Source organism: Balaenoptera physalus (genome assembly GCF_965194825.1).
Source record: "Balaenoptera physalus genome assembly, chromosome: 1".
In the NCBI taxonomy this organism is placed as follows: domain Eukaryota; kingdom Metazoa; phylum Chordata; class Mammalia; order Artiodactyla; family Balaenopteridae; genus Balaenoptera; species Balaenoptera physalus.
Window position 1 is genome coordinate 75,154,542 of NC_138882.1, and position 26,538 is coordinate 75,181,079.

At 42.0% G+C, this 26,538-nt stretch overlaps 1 protein-coding gene across 5 annotated transcripts in view; it reads right to left on the reverse strand.

Moving 5' to 3' along the window:
• The window catches only part of PBX1 (PBX homeobox 1), a 318,615-nt gene that overhangs the window by 31,595 nt on the left and 260,482 nt on the right, over nucleotides 1-26,538 (reverse strand). For 3 of the 5 annotated variants that reach the window (XM_082474398.1, XM_082474401.1, XM_082474399.1), the window contains one exon: nucleotides 4,128-9,368. The exons of the other annotated variants lie outside the window; for them this stretch is intronic. In XM_082474398.1, coding sequence (XP_082330524.1) covers nucleotides 9,276-9,368 — 93 coding nt within the window. In that variant the 3' untranslated portion in view covers nucleotides 4,128-9,275. Of the gene's footprint in view, nucleotides 1-4,127; nucleotides 9,369-26,538 lie in introns of those variants that run through there. 5 annotated transcript variants of the gene reach the window in all.

Here is a 26,538-nt window from a genome sequence, read left to right on the forward strand (position 1 = left end):
GACATGTCCTGTGTTATGAAGCTGCTCTACGGAGATGGTGCTCTACGGGAGGACTGGGGAGGGCAGGAACACACCTGTTGGGAAAACAATACTTGAGTGGGTGATGGGAAGACACCTCTTGTGGAGCCTGACTCCACTTAAGGGATTAAAGCTGGCAGGACGTATGTGAACAATGGAAGCCTTGGACAGATCCAGAGCATTGGAAACAATTTTCAAAATCGAGTTTAGAAAAGTGTGTTAGGAGAACATATGTCTGGGACCAGCAACAAAGAGAGGGAGCTGTCCACAAGACAGAGAAGGGATGTGACTGGGGAAAGGGTGGGTTACACCATTTTCAACTTTGTTGGCTCTGCTTAAAAGGAGTTGGGGAAAAATAGGAGGGAAACATTAAGGTGAACATCAAAGAGATCACAGAAAGGAATGTTTCTGCTGATACTGAAGCAGCACCAGACGCTCAAGGCCTAGGACTCCAAGGCAGAAGGAAGGAGAGGCTTTGTGGGCAGAGGTGATAGAGGGACATCACCTCTGTTGCCGGCGTTGTGCAATGTCAACCTAAGCTTGGGCTTAGCAACTGGACACCAGCTCCAGTGGAGACAAGAGTGGGTCACAAGCTGGAGAAGTTTGAGAAGGAAGAGAATTCACAGTGATACAGGATAAATGTATCTGGGATTAGGAACACGAGGCTTAAAGGGAAATGGAAATTGCGATTCATCTTAAATATGTATATGGATACCAGGGGGGAAGAAGGGAGCCTCAAGTAGCCTGTGGTGGGAGGGGACCCATTTTACATTTTTGAATTTTTCACAGAGACATGAATATTTCAAAGGTCATTCTCTGAGAGAGCAGGCAGAATGCATAGGTTGGATTGTTTCCCCCAGGATATAGGAAGCAGAGAGCAAAATTAACCTCTTGTTGGTGGCTTTTTCTCAACACCGCAGTTGATACTAGTCAACTGGCATTGTAAAGACTGAAGTAAAGATTTCCTTTTTACTTTTGTATGTGTTTTCTGTCTTTCCTGCGCTCTCCCTGTATTATCAAATCTCTGATCCAGTCATTCATTAGCAATAGTCATGTGGTACCAGGATCTGGGTTCTGGGAACTTAATTTTGCTCTAGTAGTCTGGGCTTTGCTTGTGTTTTCTAAATTCTCTGAGAGGAAGCTGATCCTGGGATGTGCTTCATATGCTTCCTGAGTGACTTTTTAGGAAAAGTGGGGTACCAGAGAAATTCAAGTCTGGATTGATTGAACTTTGGAGGAACTGAAACAGCTACCCCCATTCCGGTGGAAGGGACCTCTGCCGCTGCTGTAGAAGGAAGAAGGCCTTGACTCTACCTCTGGCGATGCAGTGCGCTTTCTGGCTGACAATGAATGAGCACAGTAGGAGATCAGGAAAGGCAGAGCTGTAGACTAGCATTTCTTAGAACTTTTAGGTCATGAGAGAGGGAGATTTTATTTTAAACTTTAATTTCTCTCTGGATATATATTAATGGGAGATTTATATTCAAATGTACTGTAGCACTTGGTGCCTTTTATGCTGTCCAGAGGTGCTCATTGTCAACGCTGGTGAGCTACCCTCGACAGTGCGGCTGGTTATCATGGGAGAGAGGGAATTTGGGCTTGGAGTGTCAGCTGGACATAATGAATGACCCCTATGATCTATCCAGAGGAATCCAGAAGCGTGAGCTAAGCTCTTTTGCATGGATCCCAGGAGGATAATGAGGACGAGCATGTGGCCCTTTACCACTCCTCTTCCCGACCCACACACTGCCCAGGGTGGCCTCGGAAGCCTGCCCAAGGCTAGAAGCCATAGACTGTGTCTCGCTGTGTCTGACTGACCCAGACAGTAAATCCACTGCTCTCTTTATTTGTACACTGTCGGAGCTTTTCTGCAAGGCGTGAGAGCAGAGCCCCCAGAGCATAGCCTCAGTCCTCTCCCCGCGCCTCTGGTGCAGAGATCCAGGGTAGAACACCTTCCCCGGCTCACCCACTAAATGATTTCATATGACTGAACTCTTGCGCCATCCTCCATGCTGAATATTTCTAGAAGGGAGGCGATATTTTGGATAACAAAGGGTGGTCGAAACATTGGTATTTTAGTTTTTGTTTTAAGTGGGGAAGGTTGCGATAGTCTATAAGGATAAGCAGGTAGAACTCTACGTCGGGGGAGGGGAGTGCTGAGCATATCCGATTTTGTGATTTGAAAGCTTTAGACCACTACGCTTTGAAGTGACTGCTGGTCACCAGACTTGACCCTTCTAGACATCAGTAAACATGGGAATGACTTCCTGACGGAGGGAACAGGCTGCCTTGAGGGATGGCAGCTCTCCCCTCAATATGACCACAGGCTGAGTGCCCAGACATGAATTTAGACAACAACCAGATTTGGAGACTGATGAGGGGGCAGTATGGGGTGGATCAGTTCTGGCCCCTGTTGTTATACCACTTTCTGGATCTTCCCTACTGAAGAGTGGCAAAGCCAAGTCTGGGATGTTACTGGAAATGTTTTTACTGGGAGAGTGTCCAGTGCAGTGAAACAGCCATGTGGGCTTGCTTTTGCCCTCACTAATCCTTTTGATCGCTAGGTGTGATACAGATGGCCAACTACTCAAGGAGTTATTGTGTGCTGTTATTGCCAGGAAGTAGCTGCCTAGCCAGGGACCACTTTTCCATCCTCCCGCCCCACCCCCCAACCCTCACATTTAGGAATACGAATATAAGGGAGGTCTTGGTTAAGGCTTTCAAGAAATGGTGAGCCTTCTACACACTCTTTCCCTCCTGCAGGCCAGATGTGGAGGACTACAAATTCCTGCAGGGTGAAGGAGCTTGATGCCTGAGTCACTGCATGGAGACAAGGCATCCTGACCAGGAACGTTTGCCGGAGGCTATTACCATTATGAGTGAGAAATAGACTCGTACTGCATTTGAGGCACTATACATTTTGCTCTATTTGTTACAACAGTTTAGTACCACTCTAAGTAATAAACTAAGTGGCTGAGTTAGGTCCACAATTTTCCAGGCAACGGAAAAAGGAAGTGGTCTGAAACTGCCTTGCATACCCAAACTCCCATAAATGTGCTCCCTTGTTCAGATTTGAAGAGGGGACGCAAGACCTCCATTTTGGCTCCTGGCAATGCTCTCCAAATCAATATTGGCAAGATAGCCTTATACTTTTGAGTCCATTGGACCCTTAGCTAGTCCCTTAATAAAAATAATAATTTGATCCCTGATGACTCTCCATTCCTTTGATCATTTGAATCATGATAGAGATGAAAGGGTGAGTGATTGGTGTTTTCAATACAGACCTGCCTCACTGGGGCTCTGGGCAAAGCCTCCTGAGAGCTAAGGTGTGACAATGAGAAAACGATGCATGTGATACCCCTAGAGGAACAATGTGCAGAATGGCAGACAAGCAGCTCCATCCCACTCCATGCATGGGAGATGGTGTTAAGGGCTGGGAAGCAGAATTAGCTGTTGAAGGCTGAAGTGGTGGCCCAGCCAGAACACTCTGAGACATCAAACTCTGTAACAGACCACAACCCCAAAGGTCGGGGCTCAGTGTGGGTACAGACAAACCACTGGGAGAGATACTCACATGGGATGGAAGACATAACACACGGTAGGCGTGTACATCTAGTGGAGTGGCATCTAGCTAGCATACTTCTGAGAGCCTACAACTGGGTAGTGTTTCTAACCTAGATTCCTTTCCCTGAAGCATCTCTTGGGTACCACAATTTTCCTTATGACCAGATCACAGCAGACAAAGAGAAGGAAAGGAGAACCACTGGGCAAACAGCTGTGACTCAGAAACTTAGAATTTATTCTGGAACATCACCCTGATATTTTAACTGGTGCTTGGTGGATGGGAGCTAATCACAGACAAGCAGACAAGATGGGGTGCTCTGCCTTCCTATAGCACAGCTAATATTTGCACATAAAAGATCCTTCTTTCCCTCTCTCCCTCTCTCCCTTCCTTCTTACTTCGGGGTAAGTGACGCAAGGTCATTTGCCCCACTGTCAATGTAGACTTTAAAATGATGACGGCCACAGTTTAAAGCCACACTAACCCACGTCTTACTTTGGGGAAAGACAAGTTTCCAGCAGGTATAAATTTACACAAAATACAAGTATGCTTTTTTGCAACAAAAGAAACTATTTATTTGGAATATGCATTACCAGTACAAATTAGGAGACTGTAAAACCTACACCGTGTTAGTATCATTAGAGAACACAAAATTTCAGTTGGAATCAAAAGGGACAGAAGCCTGTGCTCTCACAGAAGCAGGAAAGCTTAAACTTTCAAAACCAAAACAGAGCAGAGCTTTGCAGGTTTATACTCTGAATAATAAGAACAGGGGAGGGGGAGCGGGAGAATAAAACCAAAAACCAAAGGAAAGCACTTCAAAATAATTGAAAACGCCAAAGGAAAGAAAAGAAGTAAAAAGAGAGAAAAGGGGGAAAACATTGAATGTTTTTATTAATTTTAACAAAAGAAAATAAAATGTTTACAAAAAAATAAAAGATTCCAGAAAGCTTTGAGCTAGGGATTGAAACCATAAAGGTGATGTGAAAAGCTTGTCATTATTTTGTTATGACTTAAAAACAAGAGTGCAAGTGTTTGGGTAGAAACACTTCCTAAAGTGTTGCTAATTTTTCTTGCGTGGGTTCTGGCTGCTTTCTGAATGCTTAATCATTTGTTGAATGAAAAACATTTAAAGTAAGGTTCCTCCAGATAATATTGCTTTCTTTTCTCCCCTAACTTAACAAAAACATTCCAAATCAAGCCAGTTTGACAATTTGCTTTAAGCAGCTGCCTAAATCAGAGGTTAATAAGAGGTGCACTGCCAATGAATCAGGTGTAACTGCTCAGCACTGTAACAATAGCACTGAGTCTGGCTCAAAAGATCATTCGGCCAAATGACTCTAGGACGGCTTCCTGGATCTAGTCTACTCAGCCAATGGTGCAGATCCCACCAGGATCTCCTGTGGGATTCTACTGGGAGAAAAAAATCCTCTCTAGCTGGAAAGAGTCGTGGAACGTCGTTATTAATCAGGAAGAAAGAAAAGAAAGCATTTTATTGTGTCATTCACAATCAACCAAGGCAAAAACCTTTCCCTACAGTATAAAAAGGTCCCCTGGACCAATTCCTTGATTCGTTAAAGGGCTAAAAAGAAAACTCAAGTCCTTGCCTTTGTTTTTCTCAGGGATTGCAAGAATGCCACACACTCCAAAAAATGCAGGTGAAAAATATGACATCATTGTGGGCTTGATATTTGAAGTCAACTGAATTCTGAAACAAACAGAAGTACAAGGAAACAGCCTATTCTACAAATGTCATCTTTTCACATCACCTCAAATACATATTTAAGGAATAAAAACAGCAAGACCATAATCCTGACAATTAAAAAAAGCCCCCCCCATAAACAAACCAAAAATAACACAAAACAAAACATAATTTCTTTTTTATATTTTAAAGAGCAGAAGAAAGAAAAGGAAAGAATTTATTTCTGGGTCTCAAAGTTAATAAACATAATAACGTGTTAGGCTGTACCTATTATGCTCACTATTCCAACCTTTTTTTTTTTTTTTTTTTAGTTTACAAAATGAATTACTGTCACTTTTAAACATTGTGAAACAGGAAATGGATGTGCACAACTCGACACTTTTCTAGCATTCTTGAACTAATTCACAAATGCAAGAAAATAAAAGAAAAATGGGGGAAATGGTGAATGTAGGTAGTTCGGTGTTAAAAACTAATGCAGGAATGATGTGCATTGTCACAGAAAGAAGAGGGGAAATTCCCCATCCTGTTTTGCGTGCTATGAGGGTCATTTTTAAAATTTTTATTATAAACACTATTAAATTCAGACCGCTTTTTTGGTTTTTTTTTCTTTATCTGAATATACAAGAACATTCATTATCAAATGTTCATCATCAATACTACAAAGAACGAGACACGAGTCGCAAGAAACAATGGAAAATGTTAATAAAGCTGAAAGAATCGTTGAGTATTTTTTTGTGTTTTTTTTAAGTTTTTTTTTTTTAAATTTGAGTTTCTGTAGTTTCATCTTTTTTTGGTATCGAAGTCAGGTTTTTCTGGGCAGAAAAATAAAACTCAGAAGGAAAGAGGGGCAGGGAAAGATATGTGAGAGAAAAAGGCAAACAGTAAATAAAGAACCACCACCACAGCAAAATAAAAAATAAACGTAAAGGTGTCACTTGGCAAAAGTACCGCACAGGAGTCAATACCAAGCCAGGGGGAGGAGTTAGGGATGAAAAGGAGGATGTGATGAAGAAGAGTTACAAGGTGGGCAAACCCTAGGGCTAGTATCATTTCTCAGGGGAAATCTGCCAGGGAAAATGGAGCGCCCCCACTTCCATCAGAAAATGAAGGAGTCTTGGGGCACATTTTGGTATCTGTAGGATTGACCTAATACGAATTCCCAGGGAGCTGTATTTCCAGAGGCACGCTTTTTCCATCCCCATCCTTCCGCGGCCAGTGTTCTCACGCTTCGCTTAATGCAAAGAGATGCGGTGGCCGCCATGTTGGATGTGATCGTAGGCGAGGAGGGGAAATCGTGGGAAAGGTACTGGAGGCGAAAAGCACTGCATGAAGTGCTAGGTGGGCAAGATGCTGTGAGAGGTGATCAGTGCAAACTCCTGCAGGGAGAGAAACTGCCTGTGCAAAGGTAGCACTGCTCTGATCTCTTTCATCAACTTAAGATGGCAATCATTCAACCCAAATCTGGAATCATTCTTCCTGTTTCCAAGAGAACGCTTTTGTGTCCCTTTTGTACTTTGCCCCTAATCAGGGGGAGGCAATCCCACCATATTCCTCTGTGGGTAGTTTCAATAGATCCCTGCCACTCAGAAAAAGTTCTCCACTGGTTTTAATCACTGTAGAATGGTCACAAGATGGCTCCTTCCAGGAATTCTCTTTATCAAGCCCTGTTCTGATTATGGCACAGGTTAGAAGAGAGTCTTTCTACTACTCTTAGTCATCCAGGCATAATGCCATCTTGCCAAATATTTACTTTTTGCATTTCCTTCAAATACACATACCTTCTAGTTCCTTAGGTTAACCCCCCACCTCCCAACACCCACACACAGGAACATTTTCTAATCATTACTGAAGTGCCATGCAGAATGTCCATGACCTTGTTAGCTGGCCACTCTCAACCCTCAGGGTCTTATACCTCTCCCGGAGGCCTCTCAAACATAGTAGATGTGACAGGGACTAAGTAGTTACAAGGCCACATAACTGGATTCAAGTACAAGCTAAGAGAACCAGGTCCCGTTTTTTCCAATTTAGAAACATCTCTATTCTAAGAAACCAAGCAGACCAAAACAAACAAACAGAAGGAACAACACTAACCCTTCTCTTTGTCATCACGCTGATGACCTCAGGGTACTAATGTTAACCAGAAGTTAGAACAGGAAAACCATTTATTGTCCCTATGTGGCATGAACCAGTTTATCTTAGGGATGCTTCTTCCCCTGACTTCACAGTTACAGATTGGATATGAATGAAATCAACTTCTTCTGCCTCTCACAAGCCTCTTGGTGAGCCAGGCGTAATAACCCCCATTTTACAGATGAAGAAAATGAGGCACCAAGAGATCTGACCACCTCTTACTTAATCAAGTGACAGAGCTGCCATGTTTATTGCTGGCAGTGTTGGCTATGAAGAATGTGAGCACAGGCGACATGAGGACAGCTTTCTAGTACCTACTCTTCACTCTCAGATATTACCAGGGAATAAAAATCATGGATGATTTCACTGAAAGCATGACCTCCCTGTTCCCCATCACTCTCAGGTCTTCAAAGTAAGCAAGCAAAAAGTTTGCTCGAGCCATGTTCTTATACACCTTTCTGCTCCAGGACAAGAATGTGGTGCCATATAACACTTTGGATAATTAATGCAGTGTCCCTAACATAAACACAAAAACAAAACAGAACCAAATCCATTGTAGACTTTGTAAGTACTGTGTGTGGCTCCCTGAGAGCTCCAGAGGTGGTGAGAACAGGATTAGTTTATACTGGAAACCGAAACCTGGCCTTCATCATGATCAAGTCCTGTGTATGTCGTTCTGGTGTGTGCATGCTGGGGGCCTGGAAGCCCCAGGCACATGCTGCTTCTCTGTGTCAGTGACCTTCACTCAGAGTTGTTAATTCCCTCTCTTGGGCTCACAAGGTATAATGCTATGGTTACTAATATAGGTATTTGAATGTGGCATGTGACTGATTTGGGGCAAGTGAATGTGTGAGGCTGTGCACATGCCTACGTTTGTATGCTTGTGTGTGTGTGTGTGTGTGTGTGAGAGAGAGAGAGAGAGAGAGAGAGAGGGAGAGAGAAAGGGGATAGGTAAAGGGTTGCAGGATAAGAACCTTCTACTCCTTAGTGATGCATTCACCACCATGCCTAACTCAGACCTGGTTTTGCAGTAGATTCTGAACACCGCTTACTGCACGGTCTCCAAAGACTGTCCCTCTGAAACCAAGAGCTGTTACTGGGAAGATGCAAAAGCCTCTAGGAATTCCGCCCTTCATGTTCCTTGAGGCTTCTCTTGCTGCCTGACTTCCTGCTGGGAACCAACCTAGCAGAGGTGAAACCAGAAACAGTGGCACTTTTAGAAGCCCAGCAATGGCAGCCCCCAAAGAATACCTGGGGCTGAGAAGGAAGAGGAGGAATTGTGTTCTAATCAGAATCGTCCCCAGGGAGGGAAGAGCAAGAGGAGGCAGGGCGGCCTGGAATGAGTAGGGCAATGTGGTGTACTCCTGCTAAGAGGTAGTGAGAGGAACGAGAGAAACAGAGAAGGGCTGCCTGTTAACAGAGGGAGCAAGGGATCCGAGGGAGGTAAATTTCGCTCCTCAAACCACCAGCATGAAAACATACCAACACTTTTATTATTTTCTTTGTATTTTTTTTCCTCGTTAAATTCCTCTAATTGTTGAAAATATCCTTCAGGGATGTAATAGAGGGCAGGGACCCAGGGAGTCTAGGACAGAGGGAAAGGGGCGGGGAAGATGATGGACACCAGGCTGACAGCTGGAGGCAGGGAAGGGTGGCTTCTACCCAGAAAAAAAGGGAAGAGAGTATAAAGAAGTGTCCAGATTGGCTGAAACAGCATCCCAAAGAAGAGAAGAGAAGGAGACTCTTATTGTGTGTGCTGATTGCTTCGACCTCCAGTCTGACCGCTTCAGCGTTGAGAAACCCTCCCTCCTGGCCCGGCCCCGACTGGAGCACAGGGTCAGCCGGGATGCGACTGCTGGGAGATCAGTTGGAGGTATCAGAGTGAACACTGCCAGGGCCTTCTGTAGGGGAGGTCACTGATGAAGGGGTAGTAGCGTCCTGCCAACCTCCATTAGCCTAGAAGGGAAAAAGGGAGAGAAGTCAGTCCTCTGAGATCGGGTGGCTGTTCTGAGCAGACAATGACAATAAGGCAACTTGGGTAAAGGGCCGAGCACAGTGCCTGGCACACGGGAACACTCATCCAAGGGGCGGCTATGATTGTGGTCGATGATACCCACCTCCCCCCACCTCAGATGAGTCTGGCTGCTCCCAGCGAGCCTCTGGACACAGTACTAGCACCTCTCACTTCTCACAGGCTTTGTAATTCAGTCCAAGCCACCAGATGGTTGTTCTGTGTGCTCTAGGATGACGGCAGCTGCCCTGCAGGCCAAGGGACCGAGTTCTAGTTCTGACCCTGGCAACAATTAGCTACTGGCTCTGGAGAAGCACTTCCCCCTGTTTGGCCTTGGGTTCCCCTTTAGAAAAATTAAAAGATTAGCTCAGATGCTTTCTCGGGTCCTTTCCAGCTCTGGATGCTCCCTGTATTATAGGATCCCAGGCACCTGTTCTATGCACGGTTCTGTTCTAGCTGCTTGAGGGTATATAATGATGAGTGAGATACAGCTCCTGTCCTCAAGGATGCGGATGAGACAAGCAGACGAATGAACTATAATGCCGGGCGGAACCTAATACATGGTACAGCCCAGTTGTCATGAAGCTTCAAATGAAGGCAGTATCTCCTCTTGATGCAGTATCAGCAAAGGCTTCATGGAGGAGGGATTCTCTGAAGTGAGCCTTGAAAAGCGGGTGATCAGACGAATAAAACAGGTAAAACAATGGTGCCAACACCATAAGGACTGGTCTGTGTGACTATATCTAAAAAGGTGGTAAGACAGGAAGCTACAAGTTTGATCTGTATTTGTAGATCATCTTCTAAGACTCTAAGTCCAGATGCATTAAAACAATAAAATTGTCCTAAAAGGATTTGTTTTAATGACCACCCCTTTCAAAAAATACCTCACCATTAAATAGCTGAAGAATGATTTGCTACAATGGTTGATTCATGATTGTTTACATATTTTAAAGCACTGAACTGTAAATGTGCCACAAGGCCTCTTTTCCCAGTCACTGGGTTCCTTTGAAGTTAATAGACTCTCAACGCTGGAAATGTTAATACTGAACAGACCAGATTTTAGTGAGTCCTGGTAAATTATTTTTATTGTACTTTCCTCTCCCTTTATTCCCTGAAGTAGGTGGGGGTACCTGGGGCAGATATGATTATTGCCATTTGGGAGGGACCACAGCTTCCGCCCTAGTATAATCCACAGTACTCAGGAGCATGGCTGGCACTTGTAGGTGCCGGAAAACATCCATTCACGTTTCATTCATAAGAAAGCACAGGCATAAGAGAAAATCAGGCTTCCAGATTCTGACTGAGACAGAACACAGGCTTCCTAACCTTTGAATCAGGCTCCTTTTTCTCTACCCTTTTCATCCATTGGGCTCTCTCTGTCATTGGCTCACCCAAAGGATGCTCCAATGTTCCCAGGAAAGCCAGGCTTTTCACTCAGAGCAGCTCCTACCAATTACTTCAGCATGAGGGTAGGTTTTTCCCCACACACCTCACTTTAAGAGCAGATCTGGACACTAAGCGGTCAAAAGGTCATCCTGGGCAATGCCAGGAACACGGCCCCTCACTCTTGGATCAACGAATAACTGCTCTCAAGTTCAAATCTCCATCTCTTAACTGAGGCAGGCAGCTCCTCCCGCTCCCCTTTTCTGTGGGAGGCCATTTCCCCTGTTGTTTGTGAAAGAGAGATTAGAAAGAGAACAATGAGGGGAAAATGAGAATTCTTTCTCTTATAACAGGAGGCTTTGCTATCTTTTGGGGCCTAAAAGACTCTGTAGGATGATCAGAAACAAGAAATGAATTAATTCAATTTCCACATTTAGGTTGGTCACCAGAGTGACAATATCTTACTTAGCCTCCCCTCTCAACCAAGAACACATGTATTCTTTTGGTACCATTTTAGGCTGATTGAGAATCATGGTTCTGTTTATTTTTCCCTGAAGAAAATCCTTTAGCATCATTTATCTTTTCTGATGATAAAAGTAAGATATGCTTATATGATATTTGCAAATACAATGTTTGCAATTATGCATGCAATATCATATTTGAAAATAGGAGAATTGTAAAGAACAAAGAGTACAATAGCCATAATCCTACTACCCAGAGATAATTACTCTTAGCATTTTGATATGCATCCCAATAATTTTTTAATATGTGTATGTTTATCAGATAGATAGGTAGATAAATAAATAAATTAACTCACTAATTAAAAAGACTGGAAGGTATGTGTGTGTGTGTGTGTTTGCTGGGTAGCATGGAATTTTAGGAAACTTTCCAGGAGCTCCATAAGCACAACATCATAAAGCAGAGAGTGAGGTGCTTATAAAAGAGGAAAAATGTCATGTATCTTAGACTCGACCTGGTATGAGACAAGTAGGGGAGGAAGCTCTCTAAAGCAGCTAGTGTCCATGTCATAGCACGTGGCACAAAGGCATGTCATTACATTGCTCACAAATCACCACCACTACCATTGTTGAGCCATACTATAATTCCATTAAAATAACAATAAGTGGTGCCCCAAATGAAGCCATTAGTAAAAAAAATGAGCTCTGTGGCGTTTCATTAGCAGGGAATTAGCAAGGCGCTGTATATTGACCAGAAGGTTCTAGGAGACTTCTTTTTGAGTCATCTCTGAGCTGAAATAACTCAAACAGCAGACATTTGATCTCTTTCCTTCAAAAGTTCTGTTTTCTCAGACCAGTGCTCAGGATGCCAGAGGGGAGAGAGAGCTCACAGATGGTGGAAACAGGAATTAGTTCAGCCTGATACCAAAACCAGCATTTTAATTATGCTAGTTCGCCTGGTGAAGAAGAGTATATAAAAACCTTAAAAAACCTTATTAAAAATAAAGAAATAAAACAAATCTCTTTAACTGCCTTTTCTTCACTCCGCCTCCATCCACAAACACACACACAGACACATATGCACACACACTTCAGATGGGGTGACCAACTGCCCCAGTTTGCCCAGGACTCTGCGATTTAATGGAATGGGGGACTTTCAGTCCCAGGTCACCCTACCCCAGGATATCCCAGCTATGACCCTTGATTTCTTGCTAAATTCAGGACACTGTAGCCTATGGGTTTCAAGTTAGATGAATGCAAGTACTTTTTAGAACAAACGAGTCTAACACTGGGAAATGCTGAAGGATTCTTTTCTCTGGAGGTGATTTCTACCCTGGCATATTGTCTGCCCCTGCTCCTGCTGCGGCTGCTAAAACCTCCATGAGATCAGAAACTGCGAGCAAATCCACCCTAACCGGGTTTCCCGTAAATCACTTTGGCTGTTTCAGCTGTATCATTCCAGCTTTAATGTAAGACGTTCAGAGGCTGCACCGTCTTGGGAAACAGCTGACCTCGCTTACTGCCACGTTAACCCCGGGGAGCAATTCCTTCCCTCTTCCTCCACTGCGGGTGAATATTAAGTAGGAAACACCGCCATTGTGTGTTTATTTATCTCTGGGAACAGTGAGAGTCAAAGATGGTCTCATTAACAACCGTGTGAGGTGGCGGGAAAATAAGACCTCTGTTTTAATTTTTCTTCTGCACCCCAACTTCCTCCTTCGCTCTCCGATGCAAACCAGCCTTTAAAGGGACACACTCACTTTGTAAAATGCTGTTGTTGGAAACCACCCTGAGGGGTTACAGGGGTGGGAATCTGTAAAGCCAAATATGCCCTTTTTATCTCAAAGCATCTGTAATGGGAGAGAGTTGACATTTACACCCAGTTCTTTCAGGTTAATTCTGTAGCCTGTGGCCTGGGAAGCAAGACTTGGTGTAACATTTAATTCCACCAGGGGAAACCTAAGCCAGCAGCAGGCTTGACCTGGAACCTCATGAAGTGGAAGCTAATAGAATATAGAATTAGGACAAAATGCAGTAGATTTCCTAGTTAAGAAAATCTGGACTTTTAAAACACAAATTCAAGGCATTTGGGAACAAAATGTTTCAGGAACAAAAATGACTACTCTCTATCCTACCCACATAACTTGATAGACACCACATTTTGCCAGAATCCCATCTAATGGATAAGGCAAAGCACGCCTACCAGAGGAGGGAGAGGAAGCTAGCCATGCAGCTGGGGATGGAGCGACGGTGGATGGCAAATCCCACACGCTTCCTCCTGACAGACACAGGAGCACAGAACTGCAGCTGAAGCCCTGACTTCCCTCTCCTCGGTTGCCCTCCTCGAGCCAGAACTCAGGGGGCCACCTGCCTCTCCCTCGCTGTTGCGGAGCCAGTACCCCTTTTCGCCCAGAGCAGCGGCTGCTGGGCTGAGCGAGAACCGCTGGTCCCATCCTGCTCTTTTTCCCACTCTTCCTCTGAGCTTACCTTAGCAGTACACGGTTGATGCAGAGAATTCATCACCTGATGTGACAGCCCAAGCGAGCCTGGCACTAAGAAACTCTCATTTGCAACCCAGAAATACACCGAGGTGCCACAAACCGGCTGAGGTCAGCACCGAGTTGAGCTTGATCTGCATGTGGGCCAGATGCCATCACCAGCAATGCCTTCAGCATGGGTGAGGAGGTGGACGTGCTCCAGGCCCTCAATAACCCAGGCCCTGGCGGGGCCAGCCAGCAAGAAAAACAAAGAAACATGGATGCATCCTCTCTCCCTCTCTCTCTCCACACACACACACACACACACACACACACACACACACACACACTTGCACATACAAGCACACACACAGCCATTTATCAGGGGAGACATCAGCTCACACAGTGGAGTCACACCCTAGATCCAACATTGTTCCATCAAGACAGAACTATGTTTTCCTGATATGCATAGACTTTTCCCAAGATTATACTGTGAGCACTTCCCAAGAGATGCTCTGGGGTGAAAAAATGCTACTGGAAAGCCCCCTTAGGGACAAAGGATTCAAAATTTCCCTGGGAAATTTTACAACAGTAAACAGACCCATGGCTATTCTGGCACCCCTACAGTTCTCTCTCCAGCTGCCCTCAGCGTGATCTTTCACAAATGTAGTTTTGATCATGTCACCTCCTTGTTTAAACCTTCAATGGCTTCCTACTGGCCTCAAGGTGAGGTTCAATGCCCTCATCAGGTCTATCATGTCCTGGACCTTGCTGACTCTTCAACTCAATGCTCAGGTTTAATACTTCAACCATATCAGGGTACTTAGAAATTCCTGTAACAGAGCTGCCATTTCATGCCTGTTTCTTTCCCCTTGAATACAGTGCCCCACTCATCCATTTACTTGCCACTCTTGCCTTGGCTCTTTTTCAAGACTGAGTTTAAGTATCCTTGCACCTGTATCTGACCCCTGGCAACTTTTCTTCCTCCTATATGCCCTCCAGGTCATCTCCCCCCACCCTGCACCTCCCTGCCAGGATGTACCTCTATCACAACACCTGTGCCGCCATATTGCATTTGTTCTTTCACACGTCTGGACCATGAGAACAGGGCTATGGAACTTATCTTTGATTCCAAAGTTCCTACCACGGTGCTTGACACAGCGTAGATTTTAATAAATATCTCTTGGAGGAACATAAGAAGAAGTAAATAAACATTTAGTGGCACTGTAACATCCATCCTCCATCGTGGGTATGGACATAGAGAAGGGTATCAGGTCCCTGACCTCCACAGTTCAGTCTGACTACATGTAAAGAGCTGTGTATACCTAGAAAATATTCAAGATGCAAAGCAGAGGTAGCACCAGGGTTCAAGGTAACCTTTACACCTAGGAAGTGAACGTTTCTCTTGCTAATAGGTAGGCATCAAGGAGATCTGGTACTTCATAGCTTATCCCAAACAAGTAACTATGATTCATATTTATATTGTTCTGTTTTCTTTTTAGGGAAAGCAATTGAGAAAAACATTGGATACTGCCTGTTGCAATTCCATCTTAACAAGGAGTGTTCTCCACAGGGCACAAGGAGCAGGAAGATATCCCACCCTGCATCTGGAACAGTCTCCTAGTCACCACCTCAGGCATCCTGGGAATCAGAAAAATGTACAAAATAGACATAGTCCCAAAGTGGCCTGTAGGTCTTTGCCCATCTTTAGTCCCTCGAGGGCTGAGACCCACATGCAGATAGAGCTTCCACCATGGGACCTGGGAAAGGAATTGCCAGATAAAATATAGGATACCCAGTTGAATTTGAGTTTTAGATAAACAACAAATAATTTTTTAGTGTAAGTATGTCCCATGCAGTATTTTCATTTGCTAAATCTGGGTAACCCTGTCTGGGAAGAACATGTACTCTCAGCCAAAAATTTTTTATTGTAGCCTAGTTTGGCTAGAAAATTTTGCTGCTTTTCTTGCTTTGACCTTCCGCACCTATATCTTCATACAGGGGACGTCTTCCTTGTGGCTGTGACCATCTCTACCAAGCCCTTGCCTAGCTTCTGCTTAGTGCCCTATTTATCACAGTTCATTTAAGAATGAGGTAGTGACATACATACACTACTATGTATAAAATAGATAAACAAGGACCCACTGTATAGTACAGGGAACTCTACTCAATATTTTGTAATAACCTACACGGGAAAAGAATCTGAAAAAAGAATATATACATACATATATGTATAACTGAATCACTTTGCTGTACACCTGAAACTAACACAACATTGTAAATCAACTATACTTCAATTTTTTTTAAAAAAGAATGAGGTAGTGACTTGCTCTTGTAAATGAAATCCTGCTCTGGAACCTCAGCCCACCAACTACTGCCTGCCATCGCATTTCCCTGAAGTTGGTCCTCTGCCTGGATTATCCCATGCCGCTGGCTCTAGGATTCCTGTTTCCATGGTCCCCTGCCTATTGGGGGTATCCTCTCTGATTGCCACTTACCACTAGGTCAGTCCCTGGTGACCTTACACCCAAGTCACACCACCATACCCCTTGCTAGTCTGCTTCCCACCACAGCCTCTTGAGCCCTGAGATTTTGCCGTGAAGGTTAAGAAAGATCAGCAGTATCATTAGCCATTCCTGGTAGAGAACAGATACCCTGGTAGAGAACAGATACCCTGGTAGAGAACAGATACCCTGGTAGAGAACAGACGTTAGTACTTTAAGCCGCTCTGAAGAAATAACAGATTTCTCACTGCCAAAGTGAGATTCCTTCCTACTCTACAGAGAAGTCAAGTGAGAGGTTTTTGCCTTTGCCTATCCCCTTCTCTGGTCTCTAGGAATCCATATCTTCTTTCATGGCCCAGCCTGAGGGCTACCTCCTTTCTGCAAGTGGCTTCAGGGCAAACCATCACCCACTTCTCTACATTCTAGTACCACTGACCTTTTGACCTTTCATGTTGACATTTAACCACGTGCAGCTTTTATTTATGTAAATATCCATGTGAGCACCAGACCTTATTAGCTGCAATCCTTTAATTCTTAAAATCTACAAATATGTGTTCAGTACCTACCTCATACTAGGTACTAGGCATACTGTGGTAGATATAACACATTTTTAAAAATTGTGGTGTCTGCCCTCATGGAGCTTGCTGTCTTGTGGGAAATAGACGTTCAAAACATATCAAAAGAACAAATACAGATTCCAGATGGTAATAAATGCTATGAGACAGAGGAACAGGGAACTCATTGAGGTTGGGGCTTCTGGAAAGTCAGCCTAAAAGTGAACAGAAAATAGACAAGTAAAGAGTGGGGCAAACAGCCTTCTAGGCAGAAGGAGAAACCTGTCCAAAGGCTCCAAGGAACTGAAAGAAGGCCTGAAAGAATGGGGCATAGGAGCAGAGTGGCGAGCGCAGCAAGACGGGCCTGGAGAATGGGATGGCTTGATCATGTCAAGGCTGGCAGGCTTTGATTTTTATCTTCAGTAAGATGCTAAATCATTCAACCACAAGCCATTAGAAGACAAGGATCATGTCTGCTAGAGCAACTGCTCAATTAAGTACTTGAGTTGAACCAATAGAGAAATGAATGCTTTGAAAGCTTCTTTTGGCGCCTGTCCCTGTGTCTGTAAGGCCATCTGTACGCTGGTACCCACTGTAACTTTGTAGTTATGTAAGAATCGTAATAATAATTCTCTTACTTTGGTTGATGAATATATAATGGTACATAAACTCAGTGTGAACATCTATTCTTCTCAGGCCAGGAATCTACGACTCAGAAACTAGAATTTGCCAAAATGAGTCCCCACTGTATGCCACGGCTTCTGGACATTTCAGGTTTCAAAAGCTTGGGGTGCATGAAGTGCAGAGTGTGGCTGCTACTGATCTCAGGGCGGAAGGCAGATGACTCATGCTCTCAAGTTCACCTTCTGGGAATCTATGCACTGCTTATTAAGGTGCTAGAACCTATGAACCACAAGACTGGCCTCAGAGAATTCTTTCAGGGGATTCTAATACCTTCTACTCTCAAGCCTCAATCCACCTTACCAAACTTGGTTTTGGACAAGACAAACTGTATTCCTCGCGGGTTATACTTCTGAGACATCACTGTGTGTGGTACCACCTTGTTAGTTAATACAGTTTACCTTACACTGGCGATGCGAAGTCCTGGGCTGAGACCTGTATAGTCAGATGGTAGCCCTGATCCATGTTCACTTGGTATGAATGTGAACTCTCTTATTACAAGTCATTATCTCCAACTGTATCTGGCATGCACTCAAGGGCACTCAGTCAAAATCCAACTGCAAAATTACAGCACCATCACAGTGCACCATCCTGCCAGCTCCCAGTGCCACACGACTGAAGTACGTGCACATATAGGTCAACTCCAAGATCAAGATCTATTTTGGAACCTTCTTAACTTCATCCTTCCTTAATTCATCTGTTGTGAAGGCCCAGAATTAATACTGCCACGTAAGGCACTTGAGACACAGAGGATGGTCTGGGTTGAACCTTTCGTAGCTTGCACAGGATACGAGGTAGTGTACATTTCCAAGTTTAAGGCTGGGATGCTTTTAGATTTCTGCTCAAAGTGCAAATGGGACAGTTACATATAATGTTTCCATGTTCCACAGACTTAGGGGGGGCCTTAGGTTAAATGTACATACAGGAAGTGAAAACTTCAAATTTGTTTTATTTAACTTTTCAGAGACAAAGAAAAATAAGCTCAGCTTGCTTTAGCTAAATAGAGGTGTCTTAGTGCAGAAAACTATTTATATCTGAATAAACATCCTCTACACTCAGCCCTGCAAAACTAAAGCACACGCACACTTACACACATCCACACACACTGCACAAAAGCACACATAATTTCCACACACTTTATCATACTGACGTAGAGCTAATACGTGTTCAGAAAATACTTATGGCACCTAAAAAATGTGCATACACACACAGATGCTGCAGATGCTGGAAAAGAGTAGCTCTATAAGACAATAGATAATTATATTTACTCATATAGCCAAATCTGAAAAATTCAAGCAAAGGGTATTTTTTTTACTCTCAGTATAAATTATCTGATTGGCTGATACAGACAGCTCCAGATTCTTCATTTTAGTTTCATAACCTTTGATTTTGCCATGGCTTTGTTGAAAGGCTATTATCTACGCAGGGTACACACAGGAATTGTATACACACCTGAACGAGAAACAGTGGCTAGCTACGGAACACACACATAACTCGTGGTGTAAACCTTGAGGCTATTTACCATCACACAGGAAGCTAAATCCTCTTACACTTTCCTGACCATCCAAGAGACAGCAATTACCCCAGATTATCAGACCAACAATGACATGTCGCGTAAAGAGAGACACCGAGCCAACTTCACATCCCAAAGACTGGCATATTCAAGTACACTTAGGACATTAATAGCAATTTACGTGCCATCACTGAGACAAAGCCACAAAGGCTCCGTTGGCAGGCTCTTATTTTGAAGCCTATTATTTGTGGGAGTTACAGGCTATAATCACAACAGAAACTTTCAAAACCCTTATCTTCCGTGACGCACCAAATCTATTTCAGAGCCATAATTGCTATGTCACCGGAGAGTCTGCTGCTTAATGCATTCAAATGCCATTTAGTGTTTGCAGGGTCATTACAGCTAACAGAAGGGTAGGGGGGAGAGATGGTGGGAAGTTGTGGGGTACAGGCAGACAGAGAATGTTGAGGGGAGCGTGCTAGAATGGGGCATGAGGCTCTACTGTGCCTTATTTAGGGAATGATACTATTGTTTTGAGAATTCTATTTACCTATGAAATGAAGGCAAGTGCTTGGAAACTACGTACTCAAGAATTCTGAGTTACTTTGACACCACCCCAGATATCTTCAGTGGATGCTGGGGGATATCCTCTTTTATTCTGAGATTCTCATCCAAGTATAAGACTGGGTTGATTTTTTAAATTTTAATTTTTTTCCTTTTAGATTGTCCCAGCAATCTCTGCAGTGGAAATCTTCCAGCTGTGCTGTGGGCTCAGGAGTCTGACTTGGCTTTTCTATATGTGTTCTGCCAGGGAATGAGAAGGGCAGAGGGGAGTGATGATGGTGAGACATCAAAATTCAATCATCTAGAAGAATGTGCTACTTTTCAGATGGTAAAAGAAGATGCAAGGAGACAGATATAGCCTCCAAAATACAAGAAAACATCTAGTCACTCAAAAGACCATTTTTTAGACCTAAGTTTAGCTAAGGTTGTAAGAAAACTTATAAATTATATGTAGCTTTATTTCTTCAACCTGGCTATAAACTAGCCAATGACTTATTTGGCAACTCCTAATACTTAGGGGACCACTAGACATAGGGTAAATTTCAAGGAAAGTTTTGACTGACTAATGTATCTCTAGGTTCTTTTAGACAATTCTTGGGTTCTATTTTATAGTCCTGAGTTTTTTCATAGACTAGAAATACAGAAAATGTCAAGCCAGTTCAGATTGCAGGGTTAATTTTTTTTTAAGATCACCACCAGTATCACATATAGATCTGCCTTTAGTTTTCCTAGGATAACAATCCAGCTTTCACTCTGAAGAACCTTCCACAGAAATAGACAGAATGAGACCTGGGGCCTTATTCCTCCTGAGTCCTTCTCCATTGAGAAATAGAATTTTCTCTATTTTCTAAATATTGGCCAAGCGAGAAATGGAATCATACCTTTCTTGTGTAAGAGTTCTTAGAAATCAATAAGAAAAACATGAGCATTTCAAGAATGCATAAAAAAGACTAACAAACAGATGAAAAATGTTCAATCTCATTAGCAAATCAAAGAGATACAAATTAAACTAAAAATGAGATGGCATTTTATAATGTGATAATTGAAAAAGGCTGAAAAACTGCTAAGACGTTGTTATTGAGAATGTAAGGAAATGGAAAGGATCAAAAATGCTGGTAGGAACCATAAATTAATAGGAGTTTCCAGGAGAAAAGTTTATAATACATCACAAAGGCCTTAGATTTGTTCATACCCTTTGATCTAGCAGCTCCATTTCTAGGAATTTATTCAAGGAAATAATACAAAATATGTACTGAATTTTCTGTACTATGATGTTTACCACAGTGTTATTAATAATAGTAAAAAAAAAAAAAAAGAAAACAGCTTAAATGTTCCACAGTAGAGACTGATTAAATAAATTACGGACTTTCCCGGTAACAAGCTCCTATGCAGTTATTAAACTTATGTTTGAGAAGAATGTTTAATGATATGGAAAATATTCATAATATATTTTTAGTAAAATAAGTAGGTTACAAAATGATGTGCTCCATATGATCCTAACTTTTCTACACCCACACAAAACATACTTAGACACAAAATGCTAGGAGGCTGCCAAGCAAAAAGTTAGCAGTAATTTTCTTCTTTGTGATTTTCCTGCATTCTCCAAATTTTCTACATTAAATATTAATTTGTAATCAGAAAAAAAAGTAAATGTAAAATTTAAACAAAGTGTAGGAAGGAAAGTCCACATCTAATTTGGGTCTTTGTCTTGTGTGTTTGAAAGGTCGTGGCCAACCTCTACAGCTCACTGGAAAAAAGACCAGTGCAATTAATGGTCAAATCCAGGTCTGAGGAAGAAAGATGGAGGTAAGAGGGACTCTTCTGCCTGGAGAATAGTGCGTTAGCAGGTGATTTCACAACTCTCTTCAAAATATAATTACCTGTCAAGGGTATTAATCAGTTGTTTTTCCCATTCCACAAAAATTAAGGTCAAAGGAAGGAGGTTAAACATAGCAATCAACTTAGATTGATTGCTTAGATTGACAAGATGGGGAGTTGCTTGAAAAGAAGCATTTGATCTCTTTTTAATTTACCCTGTCTCAATGCCCAACACAACTGGTTAATAGTAAATTCCAAGAAAATGCCTGCTGATCGAATGAGTGAATATGAATGAATGAATCAATGAAGGAATTGTAGATCAAGCCCAAGTCTTCAGAGACAACACCTGCCCCAGAGACAAGTATGGGAAAGAGAAGAAACAGCAACAGATACCTGGTCTCTGAACATACCCATAAAAGAGTTCTAGCATGAATTAGTAAAGATTATTGGGTATAAGGTATATGGAAGTTGGAGGTAAAAGATGGGTACTGGGATATGATAAATAGAGAGAAAAAGAAGAAAAAGCCATTCTCTTATGGGAGAAACTCTTTCTGGACCACAGAAACCCAAAAATGTGTAGGGGTTCCAGGCAGGCAGAAAATCCAGACATAAGTTGGTTGCTGGTTTTTCAAAAACAGAAAGAAAGAAAAAAAAAACCTCTTGACAATAGGTTCAAGTAGGCTCACTTCAAAAAGTATGCATTAAGCACCTAGTGTGTACCAAGTCTGAACGGAAGGCTGGGATACAAACTAGAATCCTCTTCAGAAAGCTACGGCTGAGAGGAAGTAAAGAAAAGAATCAGAGAAGAACTCCCATTCCAAGCCCAGCACGCTAAGTACTATGTAGGAACCAGGAAGAACTTCTAGGAGAAGATAATCCTGATCGAAACCCTGTAAAATGGGTAGGATTATGAGATGTTTTCCCACTGCCACAGGTTCTGGGCCGTGGATTCTACTGCTTGAGAATTTTAACCACTAGCAATTGTCTCTAGGAAAGGCCAAGCTTACTAGGACAAGAGGGGTAAAGAACCAACATCTACAGTGCCAGGCACTTCGAGAACATGTAATCTAGAGAAGTACCAGGGCAGGTACTTGGTGATTTAACAGCAAAAACAATCACTCCAGACAAGGAATGAAAATTGACACCCATAGGTATATTTTTCTAACCTTTAGACTTTTTTATTGTTGTTGTTCTGATGCCTGATTTCATCCCTCACTGAACTTTTTTTGTTTACATTTTTAATGTCCTAATTATTTTAATAAAATTGAATTAAATAAGTTAATGCATGTAAAGTGCCTAACACATGGGAAGAAGTCAGAAAGTGTTAGTTATTAATAATACAATTATTAAATGTCATTTTAGCCTGTTAATTTTCTCTTCTTATTGTTTTATAATTGTTCTTTAATTTACTGCTTTATACCACTTCCTTATTTTATTACTACTTGATCTGTTTTATAATCTTTGTAAGTATGTTCTTAGAGGAGGCTATTTATTTTAACCACTCATTCTAGCATATTTTATGTTGTCATTGTCCTCTTTACTACTTGTGTATCTTTTTTTAAAATTAATTAATTAATTTATCTTTGGCTGTGTTGGGTCTTCGTTTCTGTGAGAGGGCTTTCTCTAGTTGCGGCAAGCGGGGGCCACTCTTCATCGCGGTGCGCGGGCCTCTCACTATCATGGCTCTCTTGTTGCGGAGCACAGGCTCCAGATGTGCAGGCTCAGCAATTGTGGCTCACGGGCCTAGTTGCTCCGTGGCATGTGGGATCTTCCCAGACTAGGGCTTGAACCCATGTCCCCTGCATTAGCAGGCAGATTCTCAACCATTGTGCCACCAGGGAAGCCCTACTTGTGTATCTTAATTGCTTTTAATGTTCATTTTGCCATTTCACATGCAATTTTATCCATCTCCTGCCTTTTTATCATTCCATTGCCTTCTTTCTTCTTAATTCTCTGTTTTTCTTATTTCCTGGATCTTTTAAATTTAAGATTTGCTATTATTTTTTTCTATTTATTTTTTTCTAGTTTTATTCATCTATTATCCTTGTATCTTGTTGCACTTATTCTTTTAAGCTATTCTTTTAAATTTTTAATCTTTTTAATTATTAAAAATGCCAAGTATTAAGTGTCAACAAAGGGGGACACTTGACAGAAGTCCTGGCCCAGTGAAGCAAGGTGGCTCCTTCTCATCTTTTCTGTTGGTCTAGGAAAAACTGTTACTTCTGTAGTTAATGCCCCAGTTTCTTCACTGCTGATCTTCCATCCTCCAAAACCATTACTTAACATGTATAATTTATTAAGTTAACAGGCAAAATTTTCCTCTTCTTCCATTTCACTGTCCCCAAATTAAAACTTCAAAACAAAACAAAACCTCTATTGATATTTGGTACCTAGATTCCTGAAACAGTCTTGCCATCTATTTTAGTGAACCATCAAATCTCTCCATGAAGAGACACTTGATCTAAAATCTCTCTTCTCTCTTGTGTATGATCACTGGGTCCCTGGCTAAGTTGGCTAGCCAAATATGACATAATAGTGGTGAAGAGTAAGCTATATCCAGGGGAGGACTTACTATATAAGTTTTAGATTTAATTTTAATAAAAGAACCAACCAGTCTTAAGCCTTCTATAGGCTACCCTGAAAGGATATATAACAGAATAGTCATAACTGAGTTCTTATAGTTCTTTCCCATATCAGCCAGGCTCCAAAATATGTATTACTAGGAAACATAACGGAGTCTCTTACTATAAGATTCTTGACACCTCCCTTCATTAAGCATAAGATCCAGAGGTTCAAGGTCCATCTGGATAAAGGGAAAGAACAGAAGCTTTGGAGTTAGACCATCTTGGTCCACACCCTGGCTCTATCACTGACCGGCTATTTGACTTTTGGGCAAACTACTTAACCTCTCTGAGTCTCCGTTTTCTATCTATAAAATGGAGATGAGAATATTTATAAAGACATTGGATTAGGGCACTCAATAACTATTATGAATTAGTATTCTTAGTATGGATATTGGTGGAGCTCAAGTTATCCCCAGAACTTGAAGCATGTAATTAATTGTGCTTTTGTTCTTCTACCCCTCTAAAAAGGCACAGAACCCTCAGTAGTTACGCCGGTTCTCTCTAGAACTCCTGAGCTCTGGTGAGAAAGGGATCTGAAACTTCCCTCATGAGAACCTCATCCTCTAACAGAGAGAGTATCCTCAAGGTCTACAGGTCGGCTGAGGCTGGCTTCCACTCTCTCAGGATAGATCACTTCCCGAAGGAGAAATAAAGTAGGATTTTAGACAGGCGTGTGACTTTGAAAAATAATAAGTTTGTAGAAGTTTGGGGGAGGTTTCAGAAAATGAATTGGACTTCAAGATAAAGGACACTACAGAAGAAACGGGGAGAAATGGCAAAAGATTAAAAGAGGAGAAATGTAATTTCTTACAAGTGAGGAAATCTTACTATAATTTAACTTTCAAATATCATTAGTTTCTACGTTTATATATTTTGAAAGTTCTTAGTATGAAAAAGGGCTGTAAGTCCCTTTAAAAACAGGCACAGCAAGTCAGAACCTAAGGCAAATATAGAATAAACCATCTTATTCAATTTTAAGTGGCCTTTTTAGCTGAGTTTGGCTATGAGATGGAGCGAAGGGGTGAGAAGTGGCTGGGGGTGGGAGGGGGAGGGGAACACCTGACTGGCTGGAGAAGAACAGACTATTGTTCTGTGGATAACTTGGTGCTCTGTTCCTTCTTCTTTTTCCTTCTTTTTTGTTTGCTTTTGTAAACTACGAGAAAGGGGTAGACCCAAGAAAGTAAAGAGTAGGAAATTTACATGCAAGTGTATTTCACTTGTCATAACTTAGAGAATGCACACTTATGGTTTGTACATTTAATTGTGTAAAATTTTACCTCAGAAGACGAAAAAACTGCAAACAAATATCGAACTCTAGTTAATTATATACATACCAGTGGTATTTATTTAGGTGAAAGTATACTGTTGTTGTCTTTGAAATGCATCCAAAAAAAAAAAACGATGAACTGATAGATGGGCAGAAAGATGCAGATATGGATAGATGGATATATGATGATGCCAGTGGAGTAAAACATTAATGACAGAATCTAGGTGGTAAGCATACTCGTAAATTTTGCTATAAAATTCTTCTGAATTTTCCATATGTTTGAAAACTTCAAAATAAAACTGGAAAAATTTAAAAAGGTAGAATCCTTAATGCAAAGATAGCTACATAATTCCTTCTCTTAGGTAAATCCTAGGCAGCATTGAAAGGCTTTACCCATTAGAACAGAACTTCTCAAGCTCAATGTGCTTAGGAATCACCAGGGGATCTGGCTAAAATGCAAAATCTGATTTAACAGTTTGGAGGAGATTCTGTGATTCTGCATTGGTCTCAAGCTCCCAGATGATGCCAAGGATGCTGACTTGTAGGAAGGAAAGAACATCTAAGCAGAGGCTGACAGTGAAGGCTTTGGTCACCTGAAACAGAGACTGGACCTCTCTAAGCCCCAAAGAGTTTTTAGACATGTAGAAAGGTTCAAGTCAAGATAAGTTCAAAGACACGTCTGGCTTAGGCTTGAAAAATTATTAGGTTAGATGAATTAGTGGCGGACAGAGTTGGAAATTATGATGGCCATTCCCCAAATTCTTTAAAAATCATATTATATTGATTATATAAAGGTGGTGTAGTCCTGCCCTTTCAGTGAAGCAGGGGACTGAACCAGGTAACTCCCAGCCCTTCTAGCTTTCTGTGACTTTACAGAGTGCAAGAACCATGTCCTATTGATATTTGCATTCCTGATACTGGATATCAGAAGGTTCTCAATAAATCTGTCAAATAAAGCATTTATTCATTTACTTAACCTGGTTAGTTGTTCCAGACTCAAGTCAGTCATGCCTTCTGCCTTATATATCTGTGAATCTGGAGAATATTTAGGGATCCAAATACTTAATATTTAAAGATGTGGAATAGAATTTCCCAAAACTCACTTAGAGCCAGGTATAAGTAGAGATTTAAGAAATGTCCCAAAGTTAAAAATAACAATTGGATTTTCTTAAAAAGAGGTCTAATATTTTCTCTGAAAACAAACTTGTCTAAGAACCTGGAACTCCTTCCAAGAGGGCAAGAAGAGGGCCATCTTCTGAAATCAATACTAAC